General features: G+C 53.5%; 1 protein-coding gene across 1 annotated transcript in view; it reads left to right on the forward strand.

Annotated features, from left to right (window-relative positions):
- The window catches only part of ENG (endoglin), a gene marked incomplete at its 3' end in the record, with an annotated part of 37334 nt that overhangs the window by 11771 nt on the left and 7083 nt on the right, over positions 1 to 18480 (forward strand). The window contains exons 2-6 of the mRNA XM_080708883.1: positions 1289 to 1440; positions 14694 to 14834; positions 17083 to 17248; positions 17870 to 18035; positions 18247 to 18373. Of these exons, the coding sequence (XP_080565009.1) occupies positions 1289 to 1440; positions 14694 to 14834; positions 17083 to 17248; positions 17870 to 18035; positions 18247 to 18373 (752 nt within the window). The remainder of the gene's footprint in view (positions 1 to 1288; positions 1441 to 14693; positions 14835 to 17082; positions 17249 to 17869; positions 18036 to 18246; positions 18374 to 18480) is intronic.

Genomic DNA, 18480 nt, shown 5'->3' on the forward strand with positions numbered 1-18480 from the left:
TTTGACCTCTGAGCTACACCCCCTGCCCTATTTTTTCTTTTTTTGTGGGTCTGGAGCTGGAACCCAGAAGCATCTGACCTCCGAGCTACACCCCCTGCCCAATTTTTTATTCTTTATTTTGAAACAGGGTCTCACTGAGTTGCGGAGGGCCTCACTAAGTAGCTGAGGCTGTCTGCGAACCATGATTCTCCAGTCTCAGCCTCCCAAATGCTGGGATCACAAGCCTACGCCACCACACTCAGCTATCTGTCAACCTTATGCCTAGTAACACCATGACTGTGGCCCAAGAGACTTTTCCTCTCTGAATGTCTGTTTCTTTATCTACAGAATGGGTGCCACTCAGAGAGTAGCTGGGGAGACATCACAGAGCCCTAAGTGGGCGTCAAGTTCCTAGTAGATACATGCAGAAAGCAGTTTTCTTTTGTTTTTTGTTTGTCTCTGTTGTTTTTTCCTCCAGTGATGGGGATGGAGCCCAGGGTCTTACACACGCTAGGCCAGCGCTCTCTCCCTGACCTCCATCCCAGCCCCATCACCTTTTCTTTTATTAATTAGTTTATTTATTTATTTATTTATTTATTTATTTATTGTGGTACTGGGGATTGAACCTGGGGGCATTCTAACTCTGAGCCACACCCCAGCCCTATTTTTTATTCTCTTATTTTGTTTTATTTATTTATTTTGCGATACTAGGGATGGAACCAAGGGGCTTTTCTACCTCCGGGCTACACTCCCAGACCTATTTTATATTTTGTTTGGAAACAGGGTCTCACTAAGTTGCTGAGAGCCTCACTCAGTAGCTGAGGCTGGCTTCGAACCTGCACGATCCTCCTGTCTCTGCCTCCCAAGCACAGCGATTACAAGCGTGGGCCACCACGCCCAGCTTCATTCTTTTATTTTTGAAACAAAGTCTCACTAAGTAGCCTAGGCTGGCCAAACCTGCAGTCCTCTTGTCTCAGCCTCCCCAGTACCGGGATTCCAAGTGTGTGTGCACCACCATGCCCGGCCCTCATCATCTTTTTATGTATTTATTTATTTTTGCGGTACTGGGGATGGAACCCAGGAGCATTCTACCTCTGAGCTACACCCCCTGCCCAATTTTTTATTCTTTATTTTGAAACAGGGGCTCACTGGGTTGCAGAGGGCCTCACTAAGAAGCTGAGGCTGTCTGCGAACCGTGATCCTCCGGTCTCGGCCTCCCGAATGCTGGGATGACAAGCGTGCGCCAGTGCGCCCACGTCCTTTATCACCTCTCTTATCTGGCTTCTTTCTCGCTGTGCTTCTCCAGCAGGTCTGGCGGAAAGAATCCAGTGTGACCTACAGCCTGTGGACCCCGCGAGGGGTGAGGTGACATATACTACCAGCCAGGTGTCTGAGGGCTGCGTGGCGCAGGCTCCCGATGCCGATCTCGAAGTCCACGTCCTCTTCCTGCAGTTCCCACACGTGAGTGCCCTGGGCAGGGCCAGCGGGGCGTGGGTGAGGGCCTTCCTGTGCCTGTGCTGGGGGCAGTGGTCGGGTCCTCACCAAGGCCCGGAAGCGGTGGCAGGCAATCTGGAGACAGCCATGGGGCCAGTCTTGGCCAGCGCCCAAGAGAAGAGCCAGGTGGGGGTTTGGGGAGCGGCCCAGGTGAGCTGGCGCTCTGGCGCCTCTGATGATGGAAATCTCACGCTTCTCAAAGGAATGACCTCCCCTCTAAGCAGCCCAACTCTGTGTGTGTGTGTGTGTGTGTGTGTGTGTGTGTGTGTGTGTTGGTGCTAGGAGTTGAGCTCAGGGGCATTCTACCTCCCAGCTACACTTGCAGCCCTATTTAATTTTTTGTCTTGAAACAGGGTCTCACTAGGTTGATGAGTGTCTCACTACTTGCTGAGGCTGGCTTTGAACCTGTGGTCCTCCTGTCTCAGCCTTCCAAGTTCTAGGATTATAGGCTGTGTCACCACAGCCAGATGGCAGCTCTAACTTTAAAGGGTTTCCCTTGGTTGAACACCAACATTCTTCCCTGGAATGTTCCCCAACAAACCTTGTGAACCCAGGGGCATTCGACCTCCGAGCTACACCCACTGCCCTAATTTTTATTCTTTATTTTGAAACAGGGTCTCACTAGTTGCAGAGGGCCTCACTAAATAGCTGAGGCTGTCTGCAAACTGCGATCCTCCGATCTCAGCCTCCCGAATGCTGGGATTACAAGCGTGCACCACCACGCCCAGCACATGTTTGTAATTCAATACTTGAGAGGCTGAGATAGGAGGATCACAGGTTCCAGGCTAGCCTCAGCTACTTAGTGAGGCCTCCGTAATTTAGTGAGACCTCTGTTTCAAAATTAAGAATAAAAGCCAGCCGTAGTGGCATATACTTGTAATCCCAGCATTTGGGAGGCTGAGGCAGGAGTATCACAGTTCACGGACAAGCCTCAGCTCTTTAGTGAGGCCCTTTGCAACTCAGTGAGACCCTGTTTCAAAATAAAAAGAATTCTATTTATTTATTTATTTATTTATTTATTTATTTATTTATGGGTGGTACTGGGGATGGAACCCAGAGCCCTTCTACCTCCGGGTTACATTCCCAGACCTATTTTATATTTTATTTGGAAACAGGGTCTCTTAAGCCAGCTGAGGCTGGCTTCGAACCTGTGTGATCCTCCTGTCTCAGCCTCCCAAGCGCGGGATTACAAGCATGTGCCACCATGCCCGGCTAAAAAGAATTTTATAAAAAGACTGAGGGTGTAACTCGGAGGTAGAATGCATCTGGGTCCCATCTACAGTATTGGAAAAAAAAAAAAAGAGAATAAAAAATAGGGATGGAGGTATACCTCAGAGGTAGAGTGCCCTTGGGTTCAATCACCAGTACTGCAAAAAAAAAAAGTGTGTATGTATAAATATAAAAATAAATAAATAAATAAGTCAGGCCGGGCATGGTGGCGCACGCTTGTAATCCCCGCGCTTGGGAGGCAGAGACAGGAGGATCGCGCAGGTTCGAAGCCAGCCGCGCGCGCTGGCTTAGGAGACCCTGTTTCCAAATAAAAATGTAAAAATAGGTCTGGGAGTGTAGCCCGGAGATAGAAGGGCTTCCAGGAACCCCAGTACCACCAAAAATAGATAAATAAATAAATAAATAAATAAATAAATAAATAAGTCAGGCAAGGTGATAGATACGTATGCAATCCCAGTACTTGGAAAAGTGAGACAGAAGGATCGCAGGTTCAAGGCCTGCCCCAGGAACTTCACCAGCCCTTGTTTCAAAATAGAAAATTAAAAAAGGCTGAGAGTATAGCTTAGAGGTAGAAGAGCCTGGGTTCAATCCCCAGTACCCAAACAATGATGATAAGAGTAATACCAACACGTTGTTAAGCGCTTATCACAGGCAAGGTACCAGCGAGGACCTGTTATCTGCCAGGAATTAAGCATCTCCAGGGTGCAGTGACCTCTCAGGGGCCCTCTGCCAGGCTCCGTTATCGTCTCCACTTCCCAGGGGAGACACTGAGGCTGGCTTTGAGAGGTGACAGGCCCGAGGCCAGAGTGGACCCCAGACCCCCAGGGGATGCAGAGGCCGCTCCCCGGCTCCCCGGTAAGTCCCAGAGTTCAGGCAGCTTTGGCCCGCCTGGGCTGGAGGCCACACCTGGCCCCTGCGGCCGCAGGTCCTAACCGATTTAGCAGCGCCAGCTCAGGGTAAACTCGTGCCCAACTACCCCCAAAACTGTTGAGTTGCCTTGCGTTTGTGTGATGATAAGAAGGTGCCCAGACCACCAATATCGGGGGGCCCTGCTCCCCACCGCCCCGCCTGCCATGAGGACTGTGGGCTTTGATAACCCCCAAGCCACAGATAGCACCAAACATTTTATGTGGTGTGCATAGGAATTGTACTTTTTTTTTTCAAATTTGGTAATAATATGGAAAATGAGATTGCTCTCTTTTAAGTTCATTTTGTTTGTTTCGATGTTGAGGTCCCCGAACTTCTTTTGGGGGGCTAGGATCCTCTGACCCCTGACCCTGATCGTCACCATGAGGTCGGGGTCAGAGGAAGGCCTCCGCCAAGTCCGGGAGGCAGGTGCACAGCCAGCCAGCCAGGGCTCAGGATATCGGTGCATTCCTGGGAGCCCAGGGCGGGGGGACCCCACTGTTGTGGGACTGGGCAGGGCTTCCTAGATAAAGCAACCACACAAAGGATGGCCGTGAGCTTAGCAAGGGCAGGAGGCCGTAAGGAAGAGCAGAGGAGAGGAGGGCCCAGGACCCAGGACGTGCTTGGCCCCAGCGTGTTGTAGGAGCCTGCAGCTGACCCGGGAGTGGGGCTGGGGAGATGGAAAAGGTCTATCACCATAGTTAGAAGCTTGGTCTTTACCAGGTGTGGTAGTGCACATCTGTAATCCCAGTACTTGGGAAGCAGATGGAAAGATCACAGGTTCAAGACCACCCTTGGCAACTTAGCAAGACCTGTTTTCAAAATAAAGAACAAAATCCGGCTGGAGGTGTAGCTCAGAGGTAGACTGTCCCTGGATTCAACCCCCAATACCACAATTGAAGAAGAAAAGAGGAGGAGGAGGAGGAGGAGGAGGAGGAGGAGGAGGAGGCGGCGGCGGCGGCTTGGTCTTTATCTATGGGCAAAGATCAGTAGTCACTGGAAGGGGCATGTCAGGATGCCAAGGAGCCTACAGTTTGCAACAACAGAATCTCCCTGTCACCTTCTGCCTCTTCAGAGAATGTCTGATTCTTTGTGTGTGTGTGTGTGTGTGTGTGTGTGTGTGTGTGTGTGTGTGGCGGGGGTATTGAGGATTAAACCCAGGGGCATTCTACCTCTGAGCTATACCCTCAGCCTTTTTATTATGAAACAAGGTCTTTCTAAGTTACTGAGGCTGTCCTTCAACCTGTGATCCTCCTGTCTCAGCCTCCTAAACACCAGGATTACAGGCCTGTGCCACCACACCCGGCTGAGCATCTGATTTCAAATTCAAAGAGCCGGGTTTGAGCTTAGGGGCTCCAAGGACGTGAGGAGATGGAGGGAGAGCTGGAGTCCAAGAAACCAAGGGCCCAGGCCTAGATCTGTCAGTGGCCAGCACCTGGCTTTTTATGCACCCGCCTTTTATGGGTTCAGGGGCTCACCCAAGAATTATGGGAGTCGGGAGTGGTGACGCACACCTGCAATCCCAGTACCTGGGAGGCTGAGACAGAAGGACCACGTGTTCACTATCAGGCTCAGCAACTTAGTGAACTTCTCGGCAACTTTGTAAGACCCTGTTTCAAAATAAAAAGTTAAGCCGGGCGTGGTGGCGCATGCTTGTAATTCCCACACTTGGGAGGCTGAGACAGGAGGATCGCACAGGTTCGAAGCCAGCCTCAGCTACTTAGTGAGGCTCTCAACAACTCAGTGAGACCCTGTTTCCAAATAAAATATAAAAATAGGTCTGGGAGTATATCCCGGAGGTAGAAAGCCTCTGGGTTCCACCCTCAGTATCACCAAAATAAATAAATAAGTAAATAAATAAACAAAGTAAAATAAAATAAAAAATAAAAAGTTAAAAAATAGGGTTAGGGGTTTAGCTTGAGGGTAGAATGTCCCTGGGTTCCATCCTCAGCACCAAAAAAAATAAATAAATAAAATAAAAATTACAGAACTCCAGAATCTGCAGGGCTTGGTATAGACTAAATAGTGTTTGAATGCATGCATGCATAAATGAATTCACTGCAATGTGGTCTTGATGCAGGGGTTAGGAACACAGATTCCAGCAGGGCACAATGGCATGCACTTGTAGTCCCAGCTACTCAGGAGGCCGAGGCAGAAAGGTCACTTGAGCTCGCGAGGTTAAGGCCAGCCTGAGCAACATAGCAAGACCTCATGTCAAAACAAAACAAGAACACATTTTCTGGGGCCAGGCAGTCCTCCAATGGAACTCTGACTGCATTATGCCTTGGGCCACCTGTTCGAGCCTTGGTCTTCCTATGGGAAACATGGCGATAGCAATAATGGTTCCTACCTTATAAGGTTGCTGTGGGAATCCAGTGGACTAGTACAGGCAAAATACTGAGTGCAGGTTGGGATGGTGGTGCATGCCTGTGACATCAGATCTTGGGGGATTGAGACAGGAGGATCATAGGTTTGAGGCCAGCCCTCAATAACTTAGTGAGATTTTGTTTCAAAACAAAAGGGGGGGGGAGCTGGAGGTAGAATGCCCCCCCTGCTTTCAATCCCCAGGACCACAAAAAATAAATAAACCAATAAGCTGGGTGTGGTGGCCCATGCCTGTAGTCCAAATAATTGAGAGGCTGAAATAGGAGGATCACAGGTTGGAGAACAGCCCCAGCAATTTAGCAAGACCCTCAGTAACTTGACAAGACCCTGTTTAAAAAGTATTTCTGGACATGATGGCACACGCTTGTAATCCCAGTACTTGGGAGACTGAGACAGGAGGATCGCAGGTTTGCAGCCAGCCTCAACTACTTAGGCCCTCTACAACTTAGTGAGACCCTGTTTCAAAATAAAGAATAAAGTCGGGCATGGTGGCGCATGCTTGTAATTCCAGCATTTGGGAGGCTGAGACAGGAAGATCGTAGTGGTTCGTGGACAGCCTCAGCTACTTAGTGAGGCCCTCTGCAATTCAGTGAGACCCTTTTTCAAAATAAAGAATAAAAAATAGGGCTGGGGGGTGTAGCTTGGAAGTAGAATGCCCCCAGTGTTCCATTCCCAGTACCACAAAAATAAATAAATAAATAAATAAATATAAAAATAAAAACTAGGACTTGGGGTATAGCTTAGAGACAGAATGCCTCTGGGTTCAATTCCCAGTACCACAAAAAAATTATATACATATACATATATATTATATTCCAATACTTGGGGGGCTGAGACAAGAAAATTACAGGTTCAAGAACAGTCTCAGCAAATAGTGAGGCCCTCAGTAACCTAGGGAGACTCTGTTTCCAAAGAAAAATAAAATAGGGCTGGGGGTGTAGTTCAGAGGTACAATGTCCCAAATGTCTTTTTTGTTGCCACCCCCCAAAAATGGAGGGCTGAGGGTTTAGGGTGTCTCTAGGTTCAACCCCCAGTCCAAAATATATATATCTAGAATGCACACTGAGCTGAGGTCTGCGTGCTGGTTATCTTCGTGTTAAGCCTTCTCTCGGGGCTTTAGTGCTCACTATAGACGCCCTCATTTTGCTGGACATGGGGCAGTTTACGGAACATCTTCAGGATGGCTGGCTAATTTGAACCTCCACGGTGACTGCTCGCAGGTAGATGAGGCAGGGGCTGTGGATCCATTCCTAGAAGCCCAGGAATGCGCCCCAGCTCAGGGTCCCTCCTCCAGCCCCAGCGAGCTACCCGCTCTGTGCCCAGCCTGTGTTGGGCACTGAGGTTACAGAAAGCGGAGCTGGCTCTCCCCAGTAAGCTCTCACCGGCCAGGGAGGCGGGCATCAGCAGCCTTGGAACCAAATGACGGATCTGCAATGGGGCGGGGGTGCTGGGGGCTGGGGGCGACACTGGGGGCAGGGGACAGGCCATTAGGGGAAAGCCTTTCAGTGTGGCCAGAGGCCGGTGGAGGGAATTCCAGGCAGAGGGCACCGCACGAGGCGGTCCCTGCAGGCAGCCCATCCCTCCTTCGTCAGTCCTGGCATGGGGAAGCGTCTTTCCTGTCCATCTGAGCGTGGTCTCAGAACCCTCAGATTTCCTGTAGGTGGGTGGCAGACAAGAGGTGGCCGCCAAGATCTCTGCGGAAGCAACGGTCAGCGTGTGTGTGTTGGGGTGGTCTGCAGACAGACCAGGGGGCTGCTGGACAGGGGCTTAACTCACGGGTCCCTGCAGGGCAGGCCGGAGCCCAGATTCCAGGAAGGGGCCAGGGTCACATCCTGACCTGTGGAGACAGGAAACCGGCCTGGTGTCTCAGCGATTCCTGTCAGGCCTGCTGTGTTCTGCGGTCTTCCTAACAACCCCCGGCAGCCAGGCCGGGGCAGAGCTGGGTCAGCGGCTGATTCACCCCACTCCCGGGCAAATGCAGGGGAGCCAGAGACACCCCACCCACCTCTGAGCAGACAGCCAGCCAGGCCCTGGCCCTGACTCACGCCTGGCCAGAGGGGCAGGCGAGGCCGCTCAGGCAGAGACAGGGAGCCAAGAGGGGTCCCGGGCTCCCCCAGACTGCCTGGGCGAGGAGGCCCCACACTGGGCCCCAAATCAGTGGCTTCTCTCTGGCCCTCTTCCACCTCACCCTCTCCTCCAGGGTGAGGAGTCTGCAGGGCTGAAAGGGTGTGCCCACTGGAATCCCTCCATTCTAGACCCTGTTCTGGGTGCCCAGGACCCCTAGATTCTTTTTCTTTTCTTTTCTTTTTTGGTACTGGGGATGGAACCCAGGGGCATACTACTTCCAAGCTACATTCCCAGCCCTATTTTTTATTTTTTATTTTTTATTTTTTATTTTTTATTTTGAAGCAGGGTTACAAAGGGCCTCACTAAATAGCTTAGGCTGGCTGTGAACTGCGATCCTCCCGTTTCAGCCTCCCAAATGCTGGGATTACAAGCGTGCGCCACCATGCCCAGCTTCCCCTAGATTCTTTGCCTCCTCCCTGGGCCTCAGAGGGCTTTCTTGTCCGTCCTGTAGAGGGCGCACTGCTTGACTCATGTGCGCCCCCCCACACACACACACACACCAGGTCTTAAGGGCCAAGGGACCAGCTATTTCTGGGTCTGCGTGCAGAGCTTGGGCATCTTGGAGGGCTGTGCACACGTGGACCAGGCACGCCCTTGCTGTGCTATCAGAAGCAGGGTGAAGGAGGAGGTGGGCGGGGCCAGTGACTGTCATTCATGTTCTCATCCCAGATTTTGCAAATATGAGAGGCCGGCTTGGGAAGGAGCAAAGGTCAGGGGTCAGATGGGCCAGGAGGGAGTGCGTTTGTCTGTCATCCTGTCCCCAGTGTTCAGCTTGGAGTCATCTATCAGATGGATGGATGGATGGATAGATGGATGGATGGATGGCAGAAGAAAGGGAGAAAGGAAGGAAAGGGGAAATGTATGCCAATATAAGCATTTGCCAATTGCCACCTGGAGTGGTTGGCACCGTCGCTGTTTGGTAATTTGGGGGTTAACTTGTTCTCTGCCCAGCACCTGAGGACAGAGCCCTGCCTTCTCCTGTCCTGCTCTGGGAGCACAGAAGCCCCAGTGCTACCCCTCTGGTGGGCAGACAAGTTGGGGGAGGCAGGGAGGCCTTGGGCTGACTGCCAGAGGGGCTGGAAGGACCAGAGGCCCCCGCAGTGGAGGGAGAATGCCCAGATGCCAATATAGGGATGCCCAGGAGGCAGGATGGAACCTAAGAGCCACCCAATTCTAGAACATCACTGAACCTACCTCCTCTTGGCACAGACAGGAGACAGAGACCCAGGGAGGGGGCTTGGCATGCCTCAGAGCCTGCTGCCACCCGACTCTGACACTAGCGGCCTCAGCCCTAACCCAGGGGCTCCTCTGTGGCAGGAGGGGTGGGAGCTCATGAAAGCCACGCAGAGCTGCCCCTCAGTATCCTCAGGGGAATGGATTCCAGGACCCTCCCCCCTTGTAATCCCAGCATTTGGGAGCCCGAGACAGAAGAATTGCGGTTCGAAGACAGCCTCAAGCTACTTAGGCCCTTTGCAGCTCAGTGAGACCCTGTTTCAATAAATAAAGAATAAAAAAACAGAGCTGGGGATGTCGCTGAGAGGTTGAATGCCCCTGGGTTCCATCCTCAGTATTGCAAAAAAAAAAAAAAAGGGTGGGGGAGATGTAGCTCAGAGATAGAACGCCCCTGGATTCAATCCTCACTACCAAATATACATATATATTTGGGCTTGGTTCCGTGGCATGCACCTATAGGCCCAGAGACTGGAGAGGCTAAGGCAAGAGGATTTCTTGAGCCTCAGGCACCTAAGGGAGAGTCAGCCCGTCTGTCTGTCTGTCTCTCTCCTTCTCCTGTGTGTGGTACTGGAGATTGAACCCAGGGGCCTTCTATCTCTGAGCTACACCCCTCAGTATAGCTCTTACCTTTTATTTTTGAAACTGGGTCTCACTAAATTACCACATGCTGCCCTCGAACTCACAATCCTCCTGTCTCAGCCTCCCAAGTACTGGGATTACAGTCATGTGCCGCAGCGCCCGGCTGACCCTGCCTCGTAAAAAAACAAAAACAAGTTTTTCTGTGGTTGGCGGGGTTCGGACGCAGACCCTGTGCATGCAGAGACAGGGTCCCTGTAGCTGGGCACCGGACATGCGCTCCGAGGCAGAACCTCAGCACATCCTTGCAGGCCTGCGAAGTGGGTATATTATTTGGCCCATTTTCTCTATCAGGATACTGAGGCCCAGAGGGAAGCAGTGGCTGCTGTCCAGGGTCACAGGCTAACAATGGCAGCCCGTGTTTGAATTCAGGTCTGTCTGGCCTTGACCTCTGTCCCATGCCACCCCTTCTGGACATACAGTGGGTGGACAGAGGGGCCTGGCTCCGACGTGGCCGCCTCCGGGCTGGCCCTGGAGGGCGGGGGCGCAGGCAGCCCCGAGGCTCCGCTCCTAGAAGAATTGCTGGAAGCGGCTTTCTATAAGTGGCTACTAGCGCTTGGGGCCTCCTCAGTGAGATCCCCCTTCCCGCCACCGACCTCTGGGCAACAATGGCATTTGTGGGACTTTGGCACCAAAATAGCACTTCTGTCCCTGCCACCCACTTAGGGAGGGGGCCGCGCAGGCCAGGCTGGCAGGGCCGGGGGCAAGGGGCCAGCTAGTCTGCCCGCCCTGACGGGGCCTCAGAATTCCCAGGGTCCTATCCGGAAGACTGGGAGCCTGGGCCGGGGCAGGCGGCCCCCTGCTTTGCTCTGGGGGCAGGAGGGGAGGAGGGCTGTGGGCGTGCGTGCATGCGTGTGTGCGTGTGTGCATGTGTGTGTGCGTGTGAGCGGCCCCGGTGACTCGGGGCTGTGGAGATGGAAGTGTTTGTTGTGGAAACCCCGACGGTTTTTCTGGTAACCAGCTGGCCCTTGGCTAGGCCGGAAAGCTCAGGGACCCCAAAAGCCCCTCTGTCCACCCTCCCCAAGTTTCTAAACTCTTGGGTGACTGTGGAACCCTGGCCAGTGACCGCCCCTCTCTGCGCCTCAGCACCCCTGCCCCCCAACTCTGCAGGGGAGGCCTTGGTGACAGGGGAGTGGTGGTTGGGGGGGGTTGATGAACTCTGAGTTCCAGCTTCCTCTCCAGCCCCGCCCAGCACGACCGGGCCCTGACCTCCACCCCCTCTCTTCATTCACTTCCTATAGCCGGAGCCCCACCTGGTCTTGGCGCCCGGCCCGGTCACACTCCCATTTCACAGTCAAGGAAACTGAGGAACAGGGACAATGGCCCGGGAGCTGCCGGACTGATGTGCCCAGGACTCTTTGCTCCCAGCTCCCGCAGCCAGCGGGGTCCACGGAGGGATGGAGGACGGGCCGCCCAGCCCACCTGCCTCTCCTGGCTGCAATCCGCCACATCCTGGGCCCCTGAGTCCGCCATGTGTGTGCCTTGAAGTTCTCCCCCAGGTTGGAGACAAACGCGTGTCTCTGGGGGCAGTCCTGGGAAGAGGAGGGACTGAGAAGGCTCCCCTGGCCGTAGGCTGAGGTGCCCCGGGCCCCGGACGCCACTGGTCACCCAGGTTCCCTGAGCCTGTATCCTGCATCTGTCCCATGGGAGGAGATCTGCCCCTGCTTTGGTTAGCTAGCTCGGGCAGCGCGCTCTGCACAGGGCCAGGTCGTACCATGAGAAATTATGGATTTTCAATGCTCCTAACAGCTTTATGGAGATAGAATTCCACTATTGGAAGTATACAGTTAGCCGGGCGTGGTGGCACATACTTGTAATCCCAGCATTTGGGAGGCTTGGACAGGAGGACCGTGGTTCATGGCCAGCCTCAGCGACTTAGTGAGGCCCTTTGCAACTCAATGAGACCCTGTTTCAAAATAAAGAATAAAAAAGAGGACGGGGCGGGGGGGGATATAGCTTGAAGGTAGAATGTCCCTGTGTTCCATCCCTAGTACTGCAAAAAAAGAAAGAAAAGAAAAGTTGAAAGCTGGGCCCAGTGGCACATGCTTGCAATCCCAGTGCCTGGGAGGCTGAGACAGGAGGATACGGGGTTCACAGCCAGCCTCAGCTACTTAGTGAGGCCCTCCAAGACTTAGTGAGACTCTGTTTCAAAATAGAGAATAAAAAAATAGGGCTGGGGCTGGGCATGGTGGCGCATGCTTGTAATCCCAGCGCTCGAGAGGCTGGGACAGGTGGATATCACAGGTTCGAAGCCAGCCTTAACTATGTAGTGAGGCTCTCAGCAACTTAGTGAGACCCTGTTTCCAAATAAAATATAAAATAGGTCTGGGAGTATAGCCCGGAGGTAGAAAGCCTCTGGGTTCCACCACCAAAAAAAAAAAAAAAAAAAAAAATAGGGCTGGGAATGTAGCTCAGAAGTAGAATCCCCCTAAATTCAATCCCCAGTACCGCTTAAAAAAAAAAGCATAATTAAAAAAAACTAATAAAATACTTTTGAAAAAAAAGTTATAAACCCATTAGAAGCCGGGCATGGTGGCGCACGCTTGTAATCCCCGCGCTTGGGAGGCGGAGACAGGAGGATCGCGCAGGTTCGAAGCCAGCCGCGCGCGCTGGCTTAGGAGACCCTGTTTCCAAATGAAAATGTAAAAATAGGTCTGGGAGTGTAGCCCGGAGGTAGAAGGGCTTCCAGGAACCCCAGTACCACCAAAAAAAAAAAAAACCCATTAGAAAACATTAATGTGAGAGTAAACATATATAAATTTGAAACATATCTTTCTACTGTAAGTTAGCCTAAGAATAATTATTTAATAATAATAGCCAGCCAGGTGTGGTGGCCCACACTTGTAATCCCAGCATTTGGGAAGCTGAGACAGGAGAATCGCAGTTCACAGCCTCAGCTACTTAGTGGGGCCCTTTGCAATTCAGCGAAACCCTGTTTCAAAAAAAAGAGTAAAAGCCGGATGTGGTGGCACACGCTTGTAATCCCAGCACTTGGGAGGCTGAGACAGGAGGATCGATTGCATAGGTTCGAAGCCAGCCTCAGCTACTTAGTGAGACTCTTGGCAACTTAGTGAGACCCTGTTTCCAAATAAAGTATAAAATAGATCTGGGAGTATAGCCTGGAGGTAGAAAAGCCCCTGGGTTCCACCCTCAGTACCACAAAAAAAAAAAAAAAGAATAAAAAATAGGGCTGAGGGTGCAGCTCAAAGGTAGAATGCCCCTGGTTTCCATCCCCAGTACTGCAAATAATTAATAATAATAATAATAATAATAATAATAATAATAATAGTAGTAGCCTATAGAGCACAGGAAAATAAAAAATATCATTTGCAGGACATTGAAAACTAAACAGCATTATTCTCTGTTTGTTTGTCTTTAAGAGCAAACTCGCACACAAAGAGCGATCCCAGCGTTGTTACTGAGTAACGGAAATGTTTCTGAGCAGATTTTTCCAGAGGCTGAGACTCCCTCTGGCTTTGGTGACATCAGCTGGGGAAATGGCAAGGAGATGACCAGAAGCTGAAAACTTTCCGCGGTGTTTCCATCTTCCAATCGTCCCCTTTGTAGCTGGCCTTCGGGCAGCTCCGGGCGGCGCTTTTGTGTGGGAGCTGAGCTGCAGGTGTGCCCCCGCGGGCAGGCGTTCCCGGCCACTGTCCCCGGAGCAGCCCGGCCCTCGGCTGCCCGGCTCTGTGTGCACCCGGCTGGCTCCGAAGGGCTCGGAGCAGAGTGGAGGTCACCCTCGACGGAAGCTTCGTCCTGGGCATGGCTGTGCGCTTTTTCTTCTGGTGTGACAGGGAAGTAGAGCCGTTGAAGCAGAGGCCTGCCCGGGTCCAAATCCCAGCGCCCTGCTTATTTGCTGTGTGAATCCTGAGCAAAGGCTTTCCCGACTCTGTGCTGCCCCTCTCCATCTGGAACCGAGAAATGATAACACTACCGATCACTCCGGGTTGTCCCGAGAAATAGATGAGCGGGCGCGGTGGCTCATGCCTGTAACCCCAGTACTTGGGAGACTGAGACAAGAGGATCACAGGTTCGAAGCCAACCTCAGCAACTGAGACCCTGTTTTATTTTTTATTTTATTTTATTTTGCGGTACTGAGGATGGGACCCAGGGGCATCGCGCTTCTGAGCTACACCCCCAATCCTATTTTTTAGCCTTTTTATTTTATTTTTATTTATTTATTTATTTTTGGTGATACTGGGGGTGGAACCCAGGGGCTTTCCTACCTCTGGGCTATACTCCCAGACCTATTTTATATTTTATTTGGAAACAGGGTCTCACTAAGTTGCTGAGAGCCTCACTCAGTAGCCGAGGCTGACTTAGAACCTGCGCGATCCTCCTGTCTCTGCCTCCCAAGCGCGGGGATGACAAGCGTGTGCCACCATGCCCGGCTTTAGTCTTTTCATTTTTTGAAATAGGGTCTCACTGAGTTGCAAAGGGCCCCACTAAGTAGCTGAGTCTGCCCACGAACCGCGATCCTCCGGTCTCAGCCTCCTGAATGCTGGGATTGGAGCGTGCGCCACCACGCCCCCCGGCTCATCCCTTCATTTACTCATTCATTAGCACACATTTTCTGGGCCTCTCCCGAGGGCTGGGCGCTGCTCTGGGCAAGGGGAAGCAGTGGGGATCAGGCCAGGCAGGAGGGCAGAGAGGAAGGGCTCTGCTGCAAGCCTGACCAGTCTGCGTCTCCCTCCTGCCCCCAGGACGTGGCGCAGCTGGCACTCACGCTCCAGGCATCCAAGCAAAACAGAACCCGGCCCCGGGACGTGCTTCTGGTCCTCGTCGCGAACAAGACAGTCCTCCTGCAGCTCCAGGCCCTGGGAGTCCCGCTCTTCTTGACCTATGTGAGTGTGCGGCTGGGTCCCCAGCAGAGGCCCTGGCCGTGGGCGGCCCCTGCTGTCCACCCCGAGGCCCTGCTCCTCCCCGCTCCAGGCTGACTTACCAGGGCTGGCCGGGTGAGCCCGGGATCAGAGTCCAGACTGGGAGGTGGACGTCGGATGGTGGAGGCGGATGCACAGCCTGGCCGCCTCAGATCCTTTGTGCGGCCTCAGTTTGTCCATCTGTCCAACGGGACAGTTGCACTCAGGATGTTCCATCCAATGCCTTCTCACTGTCTTCGACCAAGTTGTGAGCCCTCTATTTGAATAAGTACCCAGGAAAGACAGCAACGTGTTGACAGTGGCTGGGCTGGGAGTGGGCTTGGGAGAGACCACCACTCGCTTTTCTTTTTCTTCTTTGCAGTACTGGGAATGGTAGAATGGGGCATTCTACCTCCGAGCGACACCCCAGCCCTATTTTTTATTCTTTATTTTTAACAGGGTCTCACTGAGTTGCGAAGGGCGTTGCTAAGTAGCTGAGGCTGCCCTCAGACCTGCAATCCTCCAGTCTCAGTCCCTGGAATGCTGGGATTACAAGCATGCACCACCACGCCCAGCTTTTTTATTCTTCATTTTGAAACAGGGTCTCACTGAGTTGCAAAGGGCCTCACTAAGTAGCTGATGTTGTCGCGAACGCCATCCTGCTGTCTCAGCCTCCTATATGCTGGGAATACAAGTGTGCGCCACCACGCCGGGCTCTATTTTTTATTTTGAAACAGGGTCTCATTAGTTTGCTGAGTCTCACTACTTGCTGAGGCTGGCCTTGAACCTCTGATCTTCCTGTCTCAGCCTCCCAAGTACTGGGATTACAAGCGTGCACCACCACGCCCGGCTCCCCGCTCCCACTTTTAAGCCACTGTCCGTTCCATCCTTTCTAGCCATGGGGTCCAGGTTCCGTACCTAGGCTGTCCCCCCACTTTGCGCTTTTGCTAACTCGTGCAGGAAAGGTAGTGTGCCTCGTGCTAGGGGACCATTCTGTGGTGTTGGGCAGTCCTCCTTAATGTCTAGCCTGAAGCCCTTCTGCTGCAGCCCCAGCTCAGTGCCCCGGCCTTAGAGATAGAATACAAAGTCCCAGCAAATCGGAGGCCCCAACAGCTTCCTCTGAATCCTTCCCGCCTCCAGGACACCTCCTCCGGGAAGCTTTCCTTACTCAGCCCTCCAGCACCTCTCCCAGGCAGCCCATCCCCAGCTCTGCCCAACTAGGCACCTGTCTTGCCCATTTTTTTTTTTATTTTATTTTTTTTTTTTTTTGTGGCACTGGGTTTCCTGGAAGCCCTTCTACCTCAGGGCTATCCTCCCAGACCTATTTTGTATTTTTTTTATTTTGAAACAGCGAGGCTGACTTCGAACCAGCGCGATCCTCCTGTCTCCGCCTCCCAAGCGCGGGGATTACAAGCGTGCGCCACCACGCCCGCCATGTCTTGCCCTTCTTTTCTCATTAAATACCACCCTCTGCCTCTGGCCCTTCAAATGACTTGGAGCGTGTCTAGTTTCTGAATGGCGAGAGTCTCCCAGGCCAGGGACCACCCAGCTTCCATTCATTCATTTCCTCTCCCACTTCTTTTCTCCCCACGTTCAGGGAGCGGCGTCCACACACCAGGGGTCAGGGCAAAGCTGGCACATCAGGGTCTACAATCTGGGCCTAGGGTCTGGCACAAAGTCAGACCCATAAATAGTTGTCAGTGCCTGCCACGTCAAGCATCGTGAGGAAATGGGTCCGATGGAGACTTTCACAACCCCCAGAGTGTAGCAGATAAACAGACTGCAGCCTATGACGTCGTTAAATGTGTGTTGGGAAGCCAGGCATGGTGGCACATGCTTGTAATCCCAGTACTGGGAGGCTGAGACAGGAGGATCACAGGTTTGAGGACAGCCTCAGCAATAAGAGACTCTCATCAACCTAGTGACACTCTGTTTCAAAATGAAAATAAATTAGGACTGGGGGTATAGCTCAGAGGTAGAATGCCCCTGGGTTCAAGCCCTGTAACATACACACGCCCTGGAGTGGGGACAGGTGGGTGAACAGGTGTGCCTGTGTACCCCCAGGTGTGGAAGGGAGACAGTGGCTGGGGTGGGAGGCTCTGGGTCAGCTGCAGGTCCACTGATCTCAGCTTTCTCAGTTCTAAACTCTTCTCAGCCAATGGGCTGACTCCCCAAATTCCTTCCTGACCTTCTCCAGAGGCCAGAAGGGACTCAGTACTCTGTGTCTCCCCAGGACCCCAACCTGGTCATCTTCCAAGAGCCCCCACGAGTCAACTTCACACAGCTGCCACCCTTTACCACCAGGAGCCAGATCCTCGACTGGGCGGCCGCAAAGGGGCCTGTTACCTTGGCTGCCGTGCTGGAAGACCCCAGCAGCGTCCACCTCCAGCTGGGCCAAGGTCAGCTTCCCCGAAGCCTCTCTGGGCTCCCGCGGGCATCTGAGCGCCGCTGTCCTGTTCTTGAGACTCCGGCTCTAAGGATGCCGTGTGGACAAGTCAGTGCCCCTCAGGCACAGCGCTCACTCCCTCACCAAGTGTCAGACTGAGCCACGTGAAACGCCGGCTCTGACCCCGGCACGTCCGTGTTATTTACTGTGCATGTCCTACGTGCCAAGCCCTAAGCTAGGTACTCGGTCGGGGCCCACTCAGGCCCTGCTTCCCGGAGCCTACCCAGGATGAGAGAGAGATGAAGTCAACATGTATACAGATGAATACATTATATAACCTTAGGTCTTGGTAAAGAGGAGCCATGTGCTGGGTGGTGCAGGGCGGTCCCTGGCGGGCGGTCCCTGGCAGACGTCCCTGGGCTCATCCCTGGTACTGACCCTGCGTTGACAGGTGAGGGGACAGAGGCCCCGGGGCCTGCACAGGGCTCTTCGGAAGGTGCCAGGGAGGCCGGAATCTAGGTCCTCCATCCACATGCCTCCCGCCTCCCCTGGTCCTCGTCATGGCTGCCTCTGGCTGTGGGCAAAGGTGGGGCTCTGTGTCGAGGAGGGAACTGAGATGTCTCCGTCTCCCTAGCCTCGCAGTCACCGTCCTTCTGCGTGCTGGAAGCCCAAAAGAACATGGGCCACAGGCTCCAATGGCGGCCGCGGGCCCCGGCCTTGGTCAGGGGCTGCCGCTTGGAAGGCGTGGCCGGCCACAAGGAGGCGCATATCTTGAAGATGCTGCCGAGCCCTGAGCCTGGGTAAGGGGTCCCGCCCCCTCCGCTCAGGCCCCGCCCCTCGGGTCAAGCCCCGCCCCCACCCAGACACCGCCTCCGCCGCCCTGGCCCCGCCCCTCCGCCAGCGGGCTCCTCCCTGGTGGGCACCAAGACCCACAGCAAGCCAGAGGAGAGCTCGGCCGCTGCTCCCTGGACGCCTGGACCCCGGCCCCCACTGAGAGTCTGTCGCACACAGGCCCCTGAAAGTGACCGTGAAGGTGGAGCTGAGCTGCACGTCGGGGGATCCCGACGCCGTCCTCATCCTGCAGGGGCCACCCAACGTGTCCTGGCTCGTGGACACCAACCACAACATGCAGATCTGGGTGAGCCGGCCACACACACAGCCCAGACTCCCAGCGCGCCGTGGGCCCTAGGCAGGGTGGCCTTCTGCCCCCAGGACTCTGCCTCTGTTTACCGCCCGTGCGCCCTC

The sequence above is a fragment of the Muscardinus avellanarius genome (assembly GCF_963383645.1).
Source record: "Muscardinus avellanarius genome assembly, chromosome: 13".
Lineage (NCBI taxonomy): Eukaryota > Metazoa > Chordata > Mammalia > Rodentia > Gliridae > Muscardinus > Muscardinus avellanarius.